The 19,482-nt window shown below is 55.8% G+C and overlaps 1 protein-coding gene across 5 annotated transcripts in view; it reads left to right on the plus strand.

Moving 5' to 3' along the window:
• DLGAP2 (DLG associated protein 2) overlaps positions 1-19,482 on the plus strand; it is a 781,526-nt gene that overhangs the window by 165,717 nt on the left and 596,327 nt on the right. For all 5 annotated transcript variants that reach the window (XM_086703047.1, XM_086703052.1, XM_086703050.1 and 2 more), the window contains one exon: positions 18,007-18,061. In XM_086703047.1, coding sequence (XP_086559173.1) covers positions 18,007-18,061 — 55 coding nt within the window. The remainder of the gene's footprint in view (positions 1-18,006; positions 18,062-19,482) is intronic.

Raw genomic sequence — 19,482 nt, forward strand, 5'->3', positions numbered from 1 at the left:
TGCTGTCAGAACCTAGAGAACAGCAGACGCGGGCAAGGGCACACGGAAAAGGGGCACCTTGTGTCCTGCTGGTGGGAATGCAAAGTCCCGCAGCCACGTGGAGGTCCAGAGAGGTAAGAAAAGCGCCACCACCGGGGCCAGAATTTCACTAAGTGTACACGCCTCCTGGCGGAAGCAGGGACTTGGGTCCTGTACGGCTGTGCTCACGGCAGCGCTCACGGCAGCCAGCAGGTGTGTTCCTGTGCAGAGAGGGGCTGAAATGTGTCCGCAGGTGTGTCCACACGTGTGCACGTGTGTACGTGTGTGTCCTGTTATGTAGGTGCAGTGTTTCTCCAGAGACTCCCAACTACGACAACGTCGTTTTCCGTTCAGTAGACAGGAAGAAAAACTGGAATAATCCTGAAGAAGAATTGTTTCATGCGTCTTAACCATGCCGAGATGATCGATTAAATGAACGTGCATTTGTGATTTATCTTAACTACATGTGCTCAGTGCACTCAAATTTTCTTACGCTGCAAATAAATTTAATTAAATTTAATTAAATGGATGGAACCAGTATGCGCCCTTGTCTACAGCAGAGAAGCAGGAGGAATGTGAGAGGAGAGGGCTGCTGGAGGCCACGGCCCCACGGTCTTGGGCGAAGACGGGCTGACGTGGCCTCAGGGCCCCGGGGAGCTGCGGCAGGAGTCTCCTGGGTGGATTCAGCCCTCAAAGGGGGGACGCTGTGGTCGTGGCTGAGCACCTGCCCGCCTGTCTGTGTGTCTGTCTCCGCGCTCGTTTCTGTCTGTCTTTGGGGAGAATGTGTATCGAGTCCCCTCTGTGCGAGGTGCTCCAGTTCGGGGACAGCTTGTGAGTGACACAGCGCCAGGTCCCCTGCGTCCCTCCCCAGGGGCCTCAGCAGGGGCCAGGTTGTGGCCCGCCTCCTCACCTGCCCGGGGGTCCACCGCTCCTGGAAGGTGGGGTTCCCCTCATCGTGTACTAAGTCATAGAGGATCCCACCTGCGTGTATAATGCTGCCCTGAAGCTTCCTTGACTGCTGTGCTGGAGATTTGGCTGTCAGTTGATGGCATGGTGGGTGGTGTGGTGGATGGTGTAGTCAATGGCGTGGTGGGTGGCGTGATGGATGGTGTGGTCAATGGTGTGGTGGGTGGCGTGGTCAATGGCATGGTGGGTGGCATGAGGGATGGTGTGGTCAGTGGCGTGGTAGGTGGCATGGTCAATGGCGTGGTGGGTCGTGTGGTGGACGATGTGGTCAGTGGCGTGGTAGGTGATGTGGTGGATGGTGTGGTGGGTGGCGTGTTGGATGGTGTGGTCAGTGGTATGGTGGGTGGCATGAGGGACGGTGTGGTCGGTGGTGTGGTAGGTGGTATGGTGGATGGTGTTGTGGTCAGTGGCGTGGTAGGTGGCATGGTCAATGGCATGGTGGGTCGTGTGGTGGATGGCATGGTGGTGGTGTGATGGATGGTGTGGTCAATGGCGTGGTGGGTGGTGTGGTGGATGGCATGGTGGTGGTGTGATGGATGGTGTGGTCAGCGGTGTGGGTGGCGTGGTCAATGACGTGGTGGGTGGTGTGGATGGTGTGGTCAATGGCATGGTGAGTGGCATGATGGATGGTGTGGTCAATGGTGTGGGTGGCGTGGTCAATGCCGTGGGTGGCACGAGGGATGGTGTGGTCAGTGACGTGGTGGATGGCGTGGTTGCGGTGCTAAGTGATTCTTGCCTCCTGCCCACATGTGCTTCTCATCACAGGGGTGGCCGTGGGACTGCACTTTGTACCTAAGAGATGCCAGTGGAGGTGCTGCGTTCCTTGTGGTGACCCTGAGGAGCCAGTGGGTGACTGCTTGCCCCCACCCCGTGGCCGTGGGCTCCGGACAGTGGTCTCCGTGTGCCCCCCTGAAATGGACGCAGTCAGTGAGCTTCATCTGTGTGTCTGCCACCCAGGCACCGGGGGACTTTTTGCCGCTACGGCACAACCAGGGCATTTGCATGTTCTGTGCAGGGTTCTGAAGCCACGGTTGTGAGTGGGCATTTGACAGGCAGTCAGCAGACCAGGTCAGCTCACGCCACAGTGGTGGAAGTTCTGTTTCTGAAGCCGGAAGGGTCCATCTGAGCTGTGAAACGGCCAGCAGTCCCATGACATCTCCATTCCTCAGTTTACTCTAAAGTGGGGGAATCATGTCAGGTTTCCTGAGATCGCCATGGATATGGAATCAGAGTGCGACAGGCAAGCATGTGGGCCGAGGCCCGGACAGTGAGTGCTGTTGGATTTGTGCATCCTGATATCCACGGGTTTGCTTGCAGCTGGCATGCCCTGTATTCATCTGGGGGGCAGTCCCGCCTCGTGGGCCCTGCTAGGAGCAGCGGGAAAGGAGCCCTTGGTGTCCTGGGACCCCACAACTCCGACGCAGACCCCTGCACCTGCTGTTTGTTAGGGTCAGTGGTCTGAGGCTGATGACCGCTCCCGCGTGTGTCACTGTACCGAGTACCTCAACAGACACTGACTCAGGGCCCACGTCAAGCCCGGCTCTGGGCCCTGGGGCCACAGCACGGCCCCCTGACAGACCGTCCTGCCTGCACAGAGCTCCTGCTCTAGCGGGGCAGGGGGAGAGCACACAGAAGCAGGAGGTAGCACCAGGCCGTGTAAACTACGAGGGAGCACGGTGTGGGGAGAGCAGAGGAGCCCGTGCGGAGAAATGACCTTGAGAAGGCTGGAGGGACCTCGCAGGGAATCTGGAGGGAGCCATCGGTGAGGACGTCCTGGAGGGGAGCTTGCCAGCAGAGGGCAGCACGGGCAAAGGCCCTGGGGGATGCTTGGCAGGTGGAAGAGCTGCAAAGGGCCTGAGCGGCCAGAGCCCTTGAGGGGGCTGAGATCAGTAGCTCTTGCCACAGAGCTCTGGGGGCTTTGGGGCATTTAGGGACCAAGTGTTCTGAGGATGCGTCAGTGTTCTGGGCCAACGATGACATCCAGACTGGCTTAGAAGGTCAGACTGGTTTGTGTGTGAAGACCAGTTTTGGGGCCACAAGAGCGGAAGCAGGCAGGCCAGTCAGGAGGATGCTGGACTCATCGGGCCGGTGGTAGCACGGCCGGGGCAGGAGTGGGGGGCGTGAGACCCTGCCTGAGTCTGATGCAGGCTTCCAAGTGAGGTCTGAGGCCCCCGCCGGGGACAGTGTGCTGGCACCATTTGCAGAAATGTGGTCACGTGTGGACGGGGAGGTTGTTTGTTAGGGGGACACGTTAATTTTGAGATCCCACTGGACGTCTGAGTGGTAACAAGTGGGCAGTTGTACGTGTGGCCCTGAGATCCAGGGAGGGGAGTGTGCAGGGCTCAGGGATTCTGGACCAGGGCCCGGGTGGTGATGGAGAAAAGCCGTGTCCTTGGCACCCAGAGCTGAGAGGCGAGGCGAGGATTCGGCACAGGAGACTGGGAAGGAGCCGGAAGCCAAGGCGGGGCCCTCCTGTGCTGTCAGAGGGCATGAGTTCAGACGGAGGCTCGGTTAAGGGGAAGGTTCACAGGTGACGTGGAACCAAGCGTTTCTGTGGGGTCCTGGCGTGGACCCTCAGTGCTCCACTCACATCTCCTGGGGGCGCACGTGGCAGGAGTGGGGTGTTGGCTAAGGTGCTTATTTTATAGCGTTAGGCGTTGACCGTTCTTGAACTTTCAGAGAACACAATTGACACAATTACCAGCGTTTCTGTGCGAATAACAGAGCTCTTTAAAGCGCCAGTGTTTGTGGGTCGTCACTGGCCCCCACGTCCCTTCACCTCTGTGGACTGAAGTCTCCGGGACCCCTCACCCTACAGTCAGGACCGTCAGCTCGTTGGTGGTGAGGCTGGATGACCTGTGATTTAAGTCACTCTTTGCTTTTCCGATGATTTGTTTACAAAAAGTGAGAAATGATGTTTGTTCTCGTAATTTAAGTTGTTACGCCTTTTCAAAGCTGTTCATAGGACTGTAAGCTCCTAATTAGTTCCTGAGTTCTTAACTTTGTCAATCAATAGTTCCTGAAACTTAGACTAACAAGCGTGTGGGCCAGCGTTGTGAAACAGCCAGTCTAAACTCATTACATGCCAATTTCTATTTTTAAACTCAGATAACTGTTCTGTAAAATTAAGTTAAATGGTCTCTTCTATAAGAATGGAAATATCTGCAACTTTTCTTGGTCCTTTTCTGTCTGTAAGGGGTACAATTTGTGCAGTGTGTGTGCTGGCACTTCTTGGTTCCAGGCGTGCCCCCCCCACCCCACCCCGTCTACAAGATACAAGTATATCATTTGACTTGCAGAAATGAGGTATTTGACTCCTTCATGAGACCCGAAAGGCAGGCTGTCCTGAGGGGGTTTAGTTTTCTAAATCCTCAGGACCCTGTGAACACCCTGTGAGCGTGGGGTCACCTTTCCAGATCACAGGCGTTTGTTCTGTGCCAGCCGTTGGGGTGGGGGCAGCATGAGGGGCTCGAGGTCCTCACTGCAGACCAAGGATGGTCTCAGGGGACGGTATGAGGAGGCATCCCCATCCCGAGGTCAGCCTCTCCTGACAGCAGCACTGAGGGAAGCTTCTGGAAGTTTGAGTGGAGTGCATGCCTGAGGGAGAGCAGGGCCGGGGTGGTTGGTGAGGGTCTCTCCCAGTGTGGGGCCAGCCCTTCAGTCCCCCCCCGACTTTCTTGTTGAGCAGAATGTAAGTCCATTGGCTTCCCTGGCTTTAGGGCTTGACCCTGACACCCTGTCTCACTGCTTCTACCCTCCACATGGCTGCCCTGCCTGCCTGTTCCCATAACAGGGCCTCTCCCCTGCACCAGGTCCTTCCTGGGGGGTCCCCACCCCACAGTAGGTGGGACCCCGTCCTTCCCGGGGGGTCCCCACCTCACAGTAAGTGGGACCCCGTCCTTCCCTCCGGGGGGCCCCCAGACCACAGTAACTAGGACCCCGTCCTTCCCCCTGGGGGACCCCACCCGACAGTAACTAGGACCCCATCCTTCCCTCCGGGGGGCCCCCAGACCACAGTAACTAGGACCACATCCTTCCCTCCGGGGTGCCCCCAGACCACAGTAACTGGGACCCCATCTTCCCCAGGAGGCCCTCACCCCTCGTCCTTCCCAGGGGCCCCCACCCCATAGTAACTGGGACCCCATCCTTCTCCCCGGGGGGGCCCCGCCCCACAGTAACTAGGACCCCGTCCTTCCCAGGTGGCCCCTACCCCTCGTCCTTCCCTGGGGCCCCCACCCCACAGTAACTAGGACCCCATCCTTCCCCCTGGGGGGCTCCCAGCCCACAGTAACTGGGACCCCGTCCTTCTCCCTGGGGGGGCCCCAGCCCACAGTAACTAGGACCCCATCCTTCCCCCTGGGGGGCCCCCAGCCCACAGTAACTGGGACCCCATCCTTCCCCCTGGGGGGCCCCCAGCCCACAGTAACTGGGACCCCGTCCTTCTCCCTGGGGGGGCCCCCAGCCCACAGTAACTAGGACCCCATCCTTCCCTCTGGGGGGCCCCCAGCCCACAGTAGCTGGGACCCCATCCTTCCCCCCAGGGGGGCCCTGCCCCACAGTAACTAGGACCTTGTCTTCCCCAGGCGGCCCTCACCCCTCGTCCTTCCCAGGGGCCCCCACCCCACAGTAGCTAGGACCCCGTCCTTCCCTCCAGGGGGGCCCCACCCCTCATCCTTCCCAGGGACCCCACCCCATAGTAACTAGGACTGCATCCTTCCCTCCGGGGGGCCCCCAGACCACAGTAACTAGGACCCCATTCTTCCCTCCGGGTGGGACCCCACCCCATAGTAACTGGGACCCCGTCCTTCCCTCCGGGGGGCCCCCAGCCCACAGAAACTAGGACCCCGTCCTTCCCAGGCAGCCCCCACCCCTCGTCCTTCCCAGGGGCCCCTGCCCCACAGTAACTAGGACCCCGTCCTTCTCCCTGGGGGGGCCCCACCACACAGTAACTAGGACCCCATCGTTCCCCCTGGGGGATCCCCAGCCCACAGTAACTGGGACCCCGTCTTCCCCAGGCGGCCCTCACCCCTCGTCCTTCCCAGGGGCCCCCACCCCATAGTAACTGGGACCCCGTCCTTCCCTCTGGGGGGCCCTGCCCCACAGTCACTAGGACCCCATCTTTCCCCCTGGGGGGTCCCCAGCCCACAGTAACTGGGACCCCGTCCTCCCCAGGCGGCCTTCACCCCTCGTCCTTCCCAGGGGCCCCCACCCCATAGTAACTGGGACCCCGTCCTTCTCCCTGTGGGGGCCCCACCCCACAGTAACTAGGACCCCATCCTTCCCCCTGGGGGGTCCCAGCCCACAGTAACTGGGACCCTGTCTTCCCCAGGCGGCCCTCACCCCTCGTCCTTCCCAGGGGCCCCCACCCCATAGTAACTGGGACCCCGTCCTTCCCTCCGGGGGGGACCCCACCCCACAGTAACTAGGACCCCATCCTTCCCCCTGGGGGGTCCCCAGCCCACAGTAACTGGGACCCCATCTTCCCCAGGAGGCCCTCACCCCTCGTCCTTCCCAGGGGCCCCCACCCCATAGTAACTGGGACCCCGTCCTTCCCTCCAGGGGGGACCCTGCCCCACAGTAACTGGGACCCCGTCCTTCTCCCCGGGGGGGGGGGGCCCGCCCCACAGTAACGAGGACTCAGGAGCTGGCATTACTCTGGCAGATGCTCAGTGTCGCCCAGTGAGAATTGGGGAACAATTTGGAAGCCACACGTGCTCAAGAGCACACACCCCTGTCGTGGTGGCTTGGCCCCTCCCCTGCCTCCCCTGTGTCCCTGTCCGTCACGGGGAGAGCCCGAGAGGATGTCCTCACAGGGTGGTCCCGGGCAGTCGCCAGGGCCCCCTGCGCACAGCCCCACTGCACTGCGAGCCGGGCTGGGCTGTGCAGACACGGGGGTGGAGCACGAGATCTTTGGTTGAGGAAAACCTCTCCGAGAACCGCCGGGGCGGTCCCTCACCCCGGTGCTCCCGTGGTCACCTGCTGGTGTTGACGGCACGCAGGGGCTGGGCCCACTCCAGGGCCCTACGATCTCCTGTCTCCGCGGGCTGCCCCGCGGGAGGTTTGCGCCAGGCTTCGTGGCCGAGGACCTCTGCTCTGGGCCTCCAGATGCCGAGGAGGCTGGTGCTGGTCTCTGGCTTCAGCCAGGGTGCTCCAGGGCCACAGAGCCGCAGGGCTCACGGGTGTGTCCGTCTGTCCCCCTCTCTGTGTCTCTGTGGCAGGACGTTTGTCGTGAGGAAGTGGCTCGCGCATCACGGAGGCTGCGTCCGCAGGCTGGAGGCCCAGGGGCTCCGAGAACCAGGCAGCTGCCGGCTCATCTCCCAGGGTGAGGGCAGCAGGCACACTGTGGTGCCGGCTCCCGCCCTGAGGCGGAGAAGCGGGGGCAGCTCCTTCCTCCTCCCCTTTGGTCCTGCTCAGGCCCCGAGGGGACCGAACTATAACGCCACGCTGCCGGTCTGGTGCCGGGTCTGCCGGTGCAGGTGGTCTGTGCTTTGGAAACCCTCAGACGCTCCCAGAAACGGGGTTTCATCTCGGCACCCTGAGGCCGGTCAAGGACGCCTCGGGACGCACGAAGTTAACCGTGGCCGGCACGGAGCCAGCGGGGTGGGCATCTCCAGCCGGGGGGCACACGGTGGGCCGTGCGTGCGGTCTGACGGCCATGACCACCCGGAGGAAGGGGTTTGAGGGCGTCGAGGAGCAAAGACGGCGTTTCTGACCACAGCCGTCCCGTAAGCCTGGTGCTCTACTCACTCTCGTTTTCGAACGGGGGGGGGGGGGTGCTGACGTGTGCCTCTCAGCCGGCCGTTTGCTGAGGGTGCAGAGGCTGGCTCCCTGCTGGCCTGTTTCAAAGAACAGCTCTTGTAAGGCTGGGCAGTGACCTACGTCGTGCACTCAGAAGCGGTTGTTATCGTTGGAAACACTCCTCACAGCTCGCTCAGTACGTGGTTCTCGGCCTCGAACATCGCCCCTCAGTTTGTGGATGTGCTGGATGCCCCGCAGGCCCCCTGAGCTGGCGGCGGTGGGGAGCTCACCAGCTGCAGTGTGTGGTTCCCCCGTTGCCTCACTTGGGTGTGACGTTGGGCTTGGAGTCGTGGCCTCTCCATCTCCAGGGTGTTAGGTGCCAGTGCGGCAGATCACCGATGAGGACAGCCGTGTGGAACTTGACCCGCCAGTGGTTCTGGTCGTGTGGCCTCTGCCCATCCAGTGCCATTTCAGCGAGAGGTCCCTGCAGCTAGGTGACTTTGGGGTTTTCCCTCTTTCCCCCTGAAATCACAGGCAGAACCTTGTTCGGCTTCAGTGAGATGCTTGCACTACAGCGTTGAGCACGGCTTTTTATTTTGACGTTCTCATTGCATGGTCATGTCCAGTGGTGTCACGGGGTTTGCTTATTCACATCAGAACCGTGATGGGCTCCTTCCTGCAAGGGCCCATCTGGACGAGCTCCCAGGACAGGGTTTGAGGGCTGCTGTGGGTCGGCAGGGGCAGCCCCCACATAGGTTTCTCAGCTGTCGCCCCAGCCACCCGACTGAGAGGAGGGGACCGTTGACCTCACTTTGTACGGACGCCCTGAGCTGTGTGTCTGTTGCCACGGAGGTGATGCTTTGTGGTTTGTGAGGAACGTTCAGTGCGGTTTTGTTGTTTGGAACACCACAGCAGTGAAGAGGGGCTGTTAACGCCGTCTGGCGGGTTGAGTTTTAATCCTTGTGTTGACATCCATCTTTCCAGCACACAGCATGATGTGCACGCACGAACCCTGCACGTGCAGTGTCTCTGGGGGCTGTTGTCTGTGCGGCCCGTGCTCTGTGGTAATGCTTCTACCAGCAGAGATGCACCCGCCTCCCAGGAGAGGCGTGCGGTCACCCCGGGTCTCCTGTGTGTGACAGATGACAGCCGTTCTGCCGACAGAACAGTCCCTTGGTGGAGGGAGGGAGGTCCAAGGAGGCCCAGCCATGGGCACAGAGCCAGAGAGCCTGCCCTCCCCACGCCCTCAGCGGGCAGGTGGGGCACCTGCAGGAGGCTCATGTTCACTGTGTGGTGAAGTCCCTACGGTCCCCCGGACGTGCTTGCATTTTGTGTGAAATACAAGCCAGTTTCCAGTTTCCAGCATCGATGAGCATTCTCCCACCCTCCCCTCCCCCAGCACCCTCACCAGACGGTGCATTTGTCAACCTAATGATGTCGCCGTCGCCCGGAGTCCACAGTCTACACCGGGGTCCCTCTTGGTGTCATGCATCCTGTGGGTTTGCGGAAATGTGCGATAACTTGTGTCCGTCCTTACGGTGTCACCCAGCCTAGTCTCACTGCCCCAAGCCCCTCCGTGCTCCACCTGTTCGTCCTCCCTCCTCCCACGGCCCCTGGCAGCCAGCCTCTCATCTTCTCACTGTGTCCATAGTTTTGCGTTTTCCAGGACGTCCTGGAGCTGGAATGACACAGTAAGTAGTCTTTCCAGATCGGCTTCTTTCCCTGAGGGATGTGCATTAAGGTTCCTGCATGCTTTCATGGTTGGATATCTCACCTCTTTTTCATGCTGAACGATATTGTATTGTTTGGATGGATGGACCATTTTATCCATTCATCTGCTGAGGGGCTTCCAAGTTTGGGCAATTACGATAAAGCTGCTGTAAACTTCTGTGTACAGGCATTTGCGTGGACGTGAGTTTTCAACTGCTTTGGGAAATATCAAGGGGCAGGATTTCTGAATTGTACGTCAAGAGTATGGTTAGTTCTGTAAGAAACAAGCCACCCTGCATCCCCTAGAAACAGCCATCCCGCGTCCTGTAGAAACAGCCACCCCCTAGAAATAGCCATCCTGTGTCCTGTAGAAACAGCCACCCTGGGTCCCCTAGAAACAGTCATCCCGCATCCTGTAGAAACAGCCACCCCCTGGGGCGCCTGGGTGGCGCAGTCGGTTAAGCGTCCGACTTCAGCCAGGTCACGATCTCGCGGTCCGTGAGTTCGAGCCCCGCGTTGGGCTCTGGGCTGATGGCTCAGAGCCTGGAGCCTGTTTCCGATTCTGTGTCTCCCTCTCTCTCTGCCCCTCCCCCGTTCATGCTCTGTCTCTCTCTGTCCCAAAAATAAATAAACGTTGAAAAAAAAAATTAAAAAAAAAAAAAAGAAACAGCCACCCCCTGTCCCCTAGAAACAGCCATCCTGCGTCCCCTGCAGAGGGAGAGGGACAGCTTCCATTGCTCCGCGTCCTCGTTCGCCAGCACTTGGCGTGCTCAGTGCTCTGGGTTTGGGCTGTCCTCACAGGTGTGGGTGGCGTCTCCTTGTCTGAATTTGCCTTTCCCTGATGCCACGGGATGTGGCGTGTCTTCTCACGTGCCTCTTTGCTGTCAGTCAAGGTCTTTGGCCCACGGCTTGAGTTGTCTGTTTTCTCGTTGGGTGTTCTGTGCGCATTTTGGATAGTAGTCCTTTATGAGGTGTGTCTTATGCGGGTATTTTCTCCCAGCCTGTGACTTGTGTCTTCTCTAGACAGTGCCTTTCACAGAGCAGAAGATTTTAATTTTCATCAGGTGCAGCTTACTAATTCTTTCTTTCATGGCTCGTGCCCGGGGTGTTGTACCTAAAAGGGCGCCTCCCTGAGGAAGTGCGTCTAGGGTTTTCTTCTGTGCTGTGCACTAGGGGATTCATAGTTTTGTCCTTTACGTTTAACCTGTGATCTACTTCACGCTGTTTTTTGTGAAGGCTGCAAGTTCTGTGTCTGGATTCATCATTTTGCGCGTGGACGCCTTTGTTGTGAAGACCATCCATCTGCTCCGCTGTGTTGCTGGGGTCCCTTTGCCAGAGAAGAGTTGTCTGTGCTTATGTTCCACTGGTCTGTCCGTTCTTTCGCTGATACCATGCTGCCTTGATGACTGGTGTTTAAATAGAAGCACTTGACCTGAGTCCTTCTCTTACAGCCCTTCGTAAGCATTTTTTCCTGAAGTGACTCTGGATTGGGCCAGACTGTGCTCATGTTTTGTTCTTGCTCCTAGCGTTTGCCTTATCCGGGTTTGCTGGATGTGGGTTTTGTATGAGGTAACGACTGAGTTCAGGTGTGTCTGACTTATAATGAGAAGCTATAAAAATGTGTGGAAGCACTTTAATTCCAAATAGGTGTTTTGCTCATTTTTGTCATTTTGAATGCCCTTAAGGACGGGGGCAGGCGCTTGGGTGGCTCGGTTGGTTGAGCGTCCAACTCTTGATTTCGGCTCAGGTCATGCATGATCTTACGGTTTGTGAGTTTGAGCCCCAGGTTGGGCTCTGTGCTGACAGTGTGGAGCCTGCTTAGGATTCTCTCTCTCCCTCTCTCTGCCCCTCCCCCACTTATTCTCTCTCTCTCTCTCTCTCTCTCTCAAAATAAATAAACATTAAACGAATAAACATCCTTCAGGACAATTTAATACTGCTTTCCTATAATTGTAAAAATCATTGTGCAGACTGGCCGTACATTATTTTATGTGAGTTAATTTTAATTATGTGAATCCTACATGTACACACTATAAAAAGTGAAGTGGTTTTAGGAGGTGTGTGAAGAGCGGCCCCGCCCTGTCCTGCTGCCTGGAGACCCCTGTCCCCTCCCAGTGCCCCGCTGGCGTGTGTGGAAGACGGGGCCTCTCCGGCCCCTCCCCCTGTGCTCAGTGTCCCTTATGTCCTGATTTTTGGGTAAATCGATGGTCAGTACTTCGATCACATTCAGTTTATAGGATCACACCTCTTTTTTTGGTAACGTCTTTTATTGTTTGTTAATTGCCTTATTCTTTACTGTCTTAACATTTTTATCCTTCTTTCCTGTGTGTTCCGCCTGCATCTGTCCTCCGCACTCCCTCCTTCCCTGGGGCCATGGCCGGGTGTCACGTGGGGACCCTCCACCTGAGTGTGGCCCTTGCCTCCCCGGGGGTGGGGGGGGTGGGGGGGTGGCCTCTCGGGCTGTCTGCTCCTGCCACAGGTCTCGTGGGGTCATTTTAGAAAGTGACCCATTTTATGCCTTGCTTGTCTCATGGTGTCTTCTGTTTCTCCCTTGGAATTTCTAAAACACCGTTTCTGCATATTCCAGCTTCCAGTATTTAGTATTTTGGTTGAGTTTGGGACGGTTTGTTCTGGATTTTCAGGATGGTGAATCTTAGGCTCGTCACGTTGTGCTGGCTGTGCCAGGAGCTCAATGGGCCTGTTGAGTCCGAAATTACGTCGTTCAGACCTGTGGATCATGACCGTCTGTGTGATGCTGTGTGTTTTTTCGTGGCCTTTCATTCTGGACCTCCCACTGGTCCGAATGGTGTGCCCCCGGGATGGCCACACAACCTCTGTTCTCTCCTTTTTTCCCCTCTTTATGTAATTTTTCTCTAAACCTTCTGGGAGACTTCCTTGAATTTGTTTTTTCAACTATTTTTTAAAATTTTATATTCATTTTTGTTTTCTTTTTAAATTTCCAAAAGCTGTTTCTTGTTCTGTAGATTTCCCTTTTAGGAGAATAGCATCCTGTTCTTGGGTCACGGACAAAATCTCTCCTCCGTCTTTCTGCAATGTTAATTATCATTATCTTAAAATGTTCTCTTGTTTTGGTCATGCTTCTGTTTCCTCTGATTTTGTTTTTCTTAGTCACTGTCAGAGTGGGGGGTTTCTTTAAATGCATGATAATCCTCAGCTGTGAGTTTTCATTAAGTGCAAGACATTAAACATTTATGTGGAGTTGGTTTTTGGTGAGTAGATGGGGCTTATTGGCTGGTGGAATTTTCCACACAGATCTGGTGGCAAGCCAGTTTTAATTGGAAAGCCTACGTTAATAGGAAGTATTTTCTCTTGGCCTTTTTCATTTTTCAGAGGAGAATATTCTGGTCTCCTGCTTGGGGAGGACGGGGGTGGGGCAGGTGACAGGCCAGGGTTCTCCTTCTAGAAGAAGGTGAAGCAGTTGGGAGGCAGAACCGTTGGGCGTGCCAGCTTTGTGTCTCGCTTCTGTGCATCCCCGGGATTGCTCCCCAGCACCCGTGTGCTTTGGCTCCCTCTGGTTCATGTCTCTGGGTATGGGAGGGGGGCCTGGGCACGACACACTCCGGCGTGGCTGCTTGTGCCCTCCCTGGAGACACAATGTGCTTCTGAGCCCCAAACTTCTGGTGCTGAGTCCTTGCCGAGAACTCTTGGACAGTCAGACCCTAGATTTATGGCTCTCCTCTTTCTGCTCCTTATCTTTTTTTTTTAAGTTTATTTGTTAATTTTGAGAGAGAGGGAGAGAGAGAATCCCAAGAATCTGAGCTGTCAGCATGGAGCCCAGTGCAGGGCTCGAACCCACAAACTGTGAGATCTTGATGTGAGCGGAGATCACGAGTCAGATGCTTAACCGACTGAGCCCCCCCCAGACGCCCCTTTCTGCTCCTTATCTGTCAGGCTCCTGTTGAAATCCTTTCCGTACGTGCTCAGACACTCGGTTCTTGTGTGTGAGTTTTTATCTCAGCCACTCTGCCGACTTAAAGTCATGTCTGTGTGTGTCAAAGGGACCGGTTAATTGATTGTGTTGCTGTGTTTACACAGCATAAGCTGCATGCTGGGCTGGTTCAGTTCGCCGAGTGTGTTTCCTGTCCAGGGAGCATCAGTGTCGCTTGGGAGCTCAGTAGAAGTGTAGATTCTGGGTGTGTCTGTGCACCTGTGTGTTTAAAGGCATAGGACAGATTTATTGAAGACTGGGAACAAAATCTTTTTCCAGAGCTTTGTTGTGGTATAATTGACACACAAAAACTCCAGTTTGAGGCACTGGGATGTGGACACACACCATCCCCACAGTCAAGGCCGTGAACGTGGCCATCGCCTCCCGAACTGCCCTTGCCCCTCCTCGTGGTGTGGCGGGCACCCCCTACATACCATCTGCCTGCACACATTCCAGGAGCTCGGCATAGCATCGCGGATGGCGGGTGCTGTGTGCGCACAGGCCTCCCGAGCTCCTTCTCCAGCCCGGAAACATGGGTGAGTGCAGGGCTGGTGGGGCGGGGTGGGGGGGGGGCTGTGCTTACAGCCCCCTGCATCGCGCTGATGCAGGCAGAGTGTGATGACGCACCCCTGCCCCACTCACATGTGACCATCGAGGCTGCTGGTGGCTGAGGCTTGCCCTGTGCACGTGCGTGTGCCCTGAGGGTGTAACAGTGGCCTGTATCACTAGGAACAGGGACGTCTCCGTCTGTGAACCCCCCTCTTCCAGTCCACCCTCCAGTGTGGGAGTGCGTGCAAACTCCCTTCATCCCCACAGCCGCCCTGAACGTGTTTTCTTTGGAGATGCGAGCTGATGGGCGTGGTGCATGTGCGGCAGCCGCCTCCCTGGCCAGCTGCTGTGAGGGGCCGCCACGGGCACAGGGCTCGACTGAGCACACAGGAGGTGTGCCGGGCCCCAGGGCAAGTGTGGGGCCGGGGGCCAGCCTCTGTGTGGCCGTGTGCCCTGCAGCAGCTGCCTAAGCTGGTCACTGCTGCTCAGCTCCCCTTGGGAGGGAGGCATAGGAGAGAAAGCCTGTCAGACATGTGCGGATCCACGGGCCTGGCAGTGACGCGGGGGCCGTGTGCAGATCTGTGTGCAGATCCGTGGTCCTGGCTGGGAAGCGGGGGCCACATGTAAATCCGTGTGCAAATCCGTGGTCCTGGCTGGGAAGCGGGGGCCTGGCTGTCTCATTTCGTGAGAGCCACGGACACGGCTTCTTGTCGGGATCTGCCTGCAGCTCTTGGCTAACAGTTATTGGCCGGGAAGAGGGGCCTGAGCAGCTTGGTGTACCCTGTGCTCCCCGCGCTGCAGAACGTGTCTGAGGCTCACGTGCCCCGTGGAGCACGTTGCGCTGCGCGGTGTTAGTTTGCAGATGTAAAGGGCACTAGCTCGTTACCTGGGCCGTAGGAAGTAAGGCTGTGAGGGCCTCCAGCTCACGTGGCTCGTTGAGTCCACATCCAGCTTCTCGAGACCACACGGGGATGGAGAGGCTTCTGCCTGGATGGAGGGAGAAGGGGCGAGGACGAAACAGCACCCCTGAGAAATTTTATTTTTAAATATGAATGTAGTTGACACAGGATGTTGCCTCCAGACCTTGTTTTCTTCTGAAAGATGATGCACGTATTTGAGGTCTGCGCCATTCAATATGGCGGCCACAGCCACGCTTGCACTTGAAATGTGGACAGTGCGACCGAGGACCAGAATTTCGAATTTTAATTGACTTCACTTATGTTTTCACTTAACTTCGCCCGTGTGGCCAGTCAGCGCCGTATTGGGTCAGCAGCACTGGATCTGAGGCTCTGGCTCTCTTGACCTGACGCCTTAGGTAAACCCTGCTCAGGTTGGCCCCACCAGGAGTCAGGATGCAGGGAGGAGTGAAAGCTTGAACTTGACATTCGGGGAATGGATTGTCAGTTGGAAGACTCTGGACACAGGACGCAGAGGACGTAGGCAGCAGCGGTTTCCAAGAGCACGTGCTGTGGGTGTCATGCTCGTGATTACGTGGGCGGGTGCCTGTGGATGTGTTCTGTGGGGTGCAGAGCACGGTGTCCCCCAGGCATTCTCCTCAGTGAATGCTCTCCTCAAACAGGCAGGTTAGTGGCATTGAGCCTTTACAAGTGCCGTTGGGCAGGCAGGGTGATTTCATTCCCTTCTGCTGTTTTTTGCGGAGGCTTCAGGGAGGGAGCGAGGCTCCTGTGGGGTCCCCAGCCCAGCCCGAGCTGGTGGCGAGGGAGAGACGTGAGGCTGTGGCGCCTGCCGGGATCGAGCACCGGTGTCTCACCTGTGGCCACAGCGAGGAGGAGCTTGTCGAGATTAGGGATGGGTGCTAGTTTTGAACTCAAATGGTCTGCCCTCAGGAAAGTCACAAGTGGATTCTATGGCTGCTTGTGATTTCTCTGGACCCATGTGTTCTCTTGCTTGGGGTCACGTGAGAAGAGCCACGCGGCTTGTTCACAGAGACCGCGGTGGCCAGGGTGGGCCGAGCGCTGCCTCGGTGGGACCCTGGAATGAGCAAGTGGCCATGCCCGTTGGTGGCCGCGTGGGGCAGCGTCTAGGGTGGGGGCTGGGATGGGGAGAATTGCGGGGTCGGGTGCAGAGGCCTGTTGAGGCTTAGTCGTGTGTGTGGGTGCTGTGCATGGGAGTTCCTGTGGCTTGCTTTTCGAATCACTCGTCTAATAAGCTGACGTGTGTTTGTGGACATCTGTGTGGCTCTCGAGGTCTTTTTCCCTGACACAGATGCCACAGGATGGACCCCAGTGGGGTGTGATTGCCCTGGCGTCTCGGGGCCTGGAAGGGGGTCTTCTATCTGTGGACAGTCCCTGTGGAGCGTGCAGCCCCCCAACCCCACCCCAGGCGGGAATCACGGATTCTGAGGAAGCCCTTGTCACCACTGCGGTCTTTCCCGCTGGTTCCTGCACTGCCTAGAACCACAGACTTGTGGTGTCTCTTAGGTTTGTTTGGACTTGGAAATTGGGAATACCATTTTGTCTGCAGCTGATGATACTTGGGCGTGAATTATTCCTTCCCTGGTGTGGAGGGATGGCAGGCAGCATGGAAGAGAAGGCCGATGCTGTTTCAGAGCGAAGCTTCCGTGACTGTTAGTTCCACCTATTACAACAGGCTGTGCGCTTGACTGGATCGCAAGGCGATCAAGGGCAGACCCTGGGCTCGGTGCCCCCTGCCTCCCCCTGCCTCTCCCCTCTTCCTCTCCCTCTCCCTGCCTCTCCTCCCTCCCTGCCTTTCCCCCTTCTCCCCCTGCCTCCCCCTGCCTCTCCCCTCTCCCTCTCCCTCTCCCTGCCTCTCCTCCCTCCCTGCCTTCCCCCCTCCCTCTCCCTGCCTTTCCCCCTTCTCCCCCTGCCTCCCCCTGCCTCTCCCCTCTCCCTCTCCCTCTCCCTGCCTCTCCTCCCTCCCTGCCTTCCCCCCTCCCTCTCCCTGCCTTTCCCCCTTCTCCCCCTCCCTCTCCCTGCCTCTCCCCTCTTCCCTCTCTCCCTGCCTCTCCCCCCTCTCCCTCCCTCTCCCCCCTCTCCCTCCCTCTCCCCCCATCCCTGCCTCTCCCTCTCCCTGCCTCTCCTCCCTCTTCTCCCTCTCCCTCCCTCTCCCTCCCTCTCCCCCTCCCTGCCTTCCCCCTCCCTCTCCCTGCCTTTCCCCCTCCCCCCTCCCTCTCCCTGCCTCTCCCCCTCCCTCTCTGCCTAACTCTCCCCCCCCCACCCGCCCTGCTTCTCCCTCCCTCCCTCCCTCTCTCCCTCTCCCCCCTCCCTGCCTCTCCCTCTCTCTTCACTAAGTAATTGCTCCGAGATAAGTAATGCCTGCTTCTGGGCTGAGAGTCTTGGATGGGTGTAATCACAGAGGGTTGAGGAATGGTTGCAGCTTCATCGGTGGAAAACTCAGGATGGAAGTCCAGCTTTTACTGTGATTGAGTTAGAACACCGAATCATAAATCCCCACATGGTCTCTTCTGTGCAGCTTCTTTCAGTCTGTGCTTTGCCGTCGCCTTACACTGCTGTTTTCTGGGGAGAAAGCTATTTTCTGTTATTTTCACCTTCCCTTCACTTATCAAATAAGATATTTCCTTCATCATTTACGACCAAACCATGAATGTAAATAGAGCCTTTTCTCCCACATTCCTCTTTGTGACTCATCCTAGATGAAAGCATCTGTGCCTGGATCCCACAAGACAGGCTCCATGTACTGCCGCTGTATGGTTCTCCACTTTCAGGCTCTAATTGCATCTAATATTTTAAAAGCCATCACAAAAATTGGTGGGCCCATTTGCCTTATTGTAGGAGTCCCTTGAGTGCAGCTTTCAAGATCCTCTCAGGACCCATTAGGGGCATCCATGAAATAGAACTGCATTACCATTCTGGAACAGCATATATAATCAGCACACCTACCTGATTAACCTTTTTGATGAAAAATGTGTGTCATCAGAATTTTTCTGAATTGTTTAATTTGTCAGATCGTTCTGGGCGTGATGACCCTGTGCGACACGGAGCGACCTTATTAGAGAAACACTGCTACAGTTAATGAGACACCTTTCTCCACCTGAGTGATAACCAGATGTATCTTATTTGTATGTTTTGAAACAGGTTTTGCCTGGCATTCTGCAGAAGCATTGCTGTATCTTACCAGACAGGAATACAGGTAAATATATTTTGTTCTTCTGATGTGAGCTGACGGGTTTTCTCTCGGTGGAAAATTTGAGAAATATGATTGCATAATTTAGACACCTTGTGTTTTTAGCTGTTGTTTAGTGCAAGATTGTATATTGACTGAAACAAGCGAAAAACTGGATTGTTCAGTTTTGCGGTGAGTTACAGCCTGAGCTCGGAGATCTGTTTCTCTTTGACAGAGTAAATATATTTAGATGATTGTTGTCTTAGGCTTTTAAGGGAAACTGGTTGTCTTTTAAAGTTGAATATCTGAGTTTCAAAGTGGTTTATTTTGTTGGTTGTACTTACTAAGAAAGAACGCCAGGACCGGCAGGCACAGAATGTGTTTGTGGTCAGTCTGCTGTCCGGGCGTTACTGCAGCCAGGCTAGGAACTGGCCAGGTGTTCTGTTCTTAAAGCCTTGAGGGTCTCAATGAGAAAACAAAGTTTGGGTGTCTTGCCGTGGGAGATTGTGTGTTGTGTGATTTCTCACAGATTTGGCGTCTGGAGGTTGTAAATGAGGTGGTTTGTATTACTCTTAGGAAACATGATGGAGGGGGGGAAATATCCTGAAAAGAAACCTTTGGAATTTTCTTAATAGTTTTAAAGTTCAGGAACAAACATGAAGATCACATGACGGAGTGTGTTGTCCTATGGGTCTTTGTCTTAATTAGTCTCCCCGGTGGGGTTTCTGATTTAGAGCATTTTCATCAAAGAAATTGCAGGACCTGAGGATAAGATACAGAATGCTCTGTCTTTCCTCCCAGGGCTAGTTCTGTGAGAATTTGCTCCTTCCTGGGATAAGCTGTGTCCCGTCAGATATGTCTGCCTCCCAGGGTGCTGGTGCTGGGTGCGGAATGGAGGCACGCTGCCGTCCCCTTAGGGTTTACAGCTTTAACAAAATGAGCCATAACGGACTCTCTGAGAGTCAGAAGAATTTAACGTGTTGGGATATACTCTAACAGCATATTAACCAGCTAGTATGGTTTTGGAGTCTCATTCTTAAGTGATCAATGAGTTACTGTTTTATATTATGCATTCCAGTGAAAAACACTGAGTATTTGGGGAAAATAGGATCTTTATTTATTTTTTTACATATGATCATGGACAGACTGTATCACCACCTGTATTATTTTTCAAAAACAGTCCATAGAGTGGTCCCTGTTTTGTTATCACCCATTTGGATATACCCTGGTTGTGACTTAGAGCACACTTACTTACAGGGGAGTTTGTCCGGAATGTGGCTACGTATTTTTTGAGCCTCTTTTTATATTTCAGAAGTCTTGGTTAGTAACAAAAATATACGAACAGGTCCCACGTGAAGGAACAAAGATTTTTGCAAACTGTGTCTGTCAACAATAGTGAGTGGCACACAAGTTAAAGAAGGAGTGATTAATTCTTGCACATGAGTTTA

The sequence above is a fragment of the Puma concolor genome, chromosome B1 (genome assembly GCF_028749965.1).
Source record: "Puma concolor isolate L17-30 chromosome B1, mPumCon1.1.hap2, whole genome shotgun sequence".
NCBI classification, from domain to species: Eukaryota; Metazoa; Chordata; class Mammalia; order Carnivora; family Felidae; genus Puma; species Puma concolor.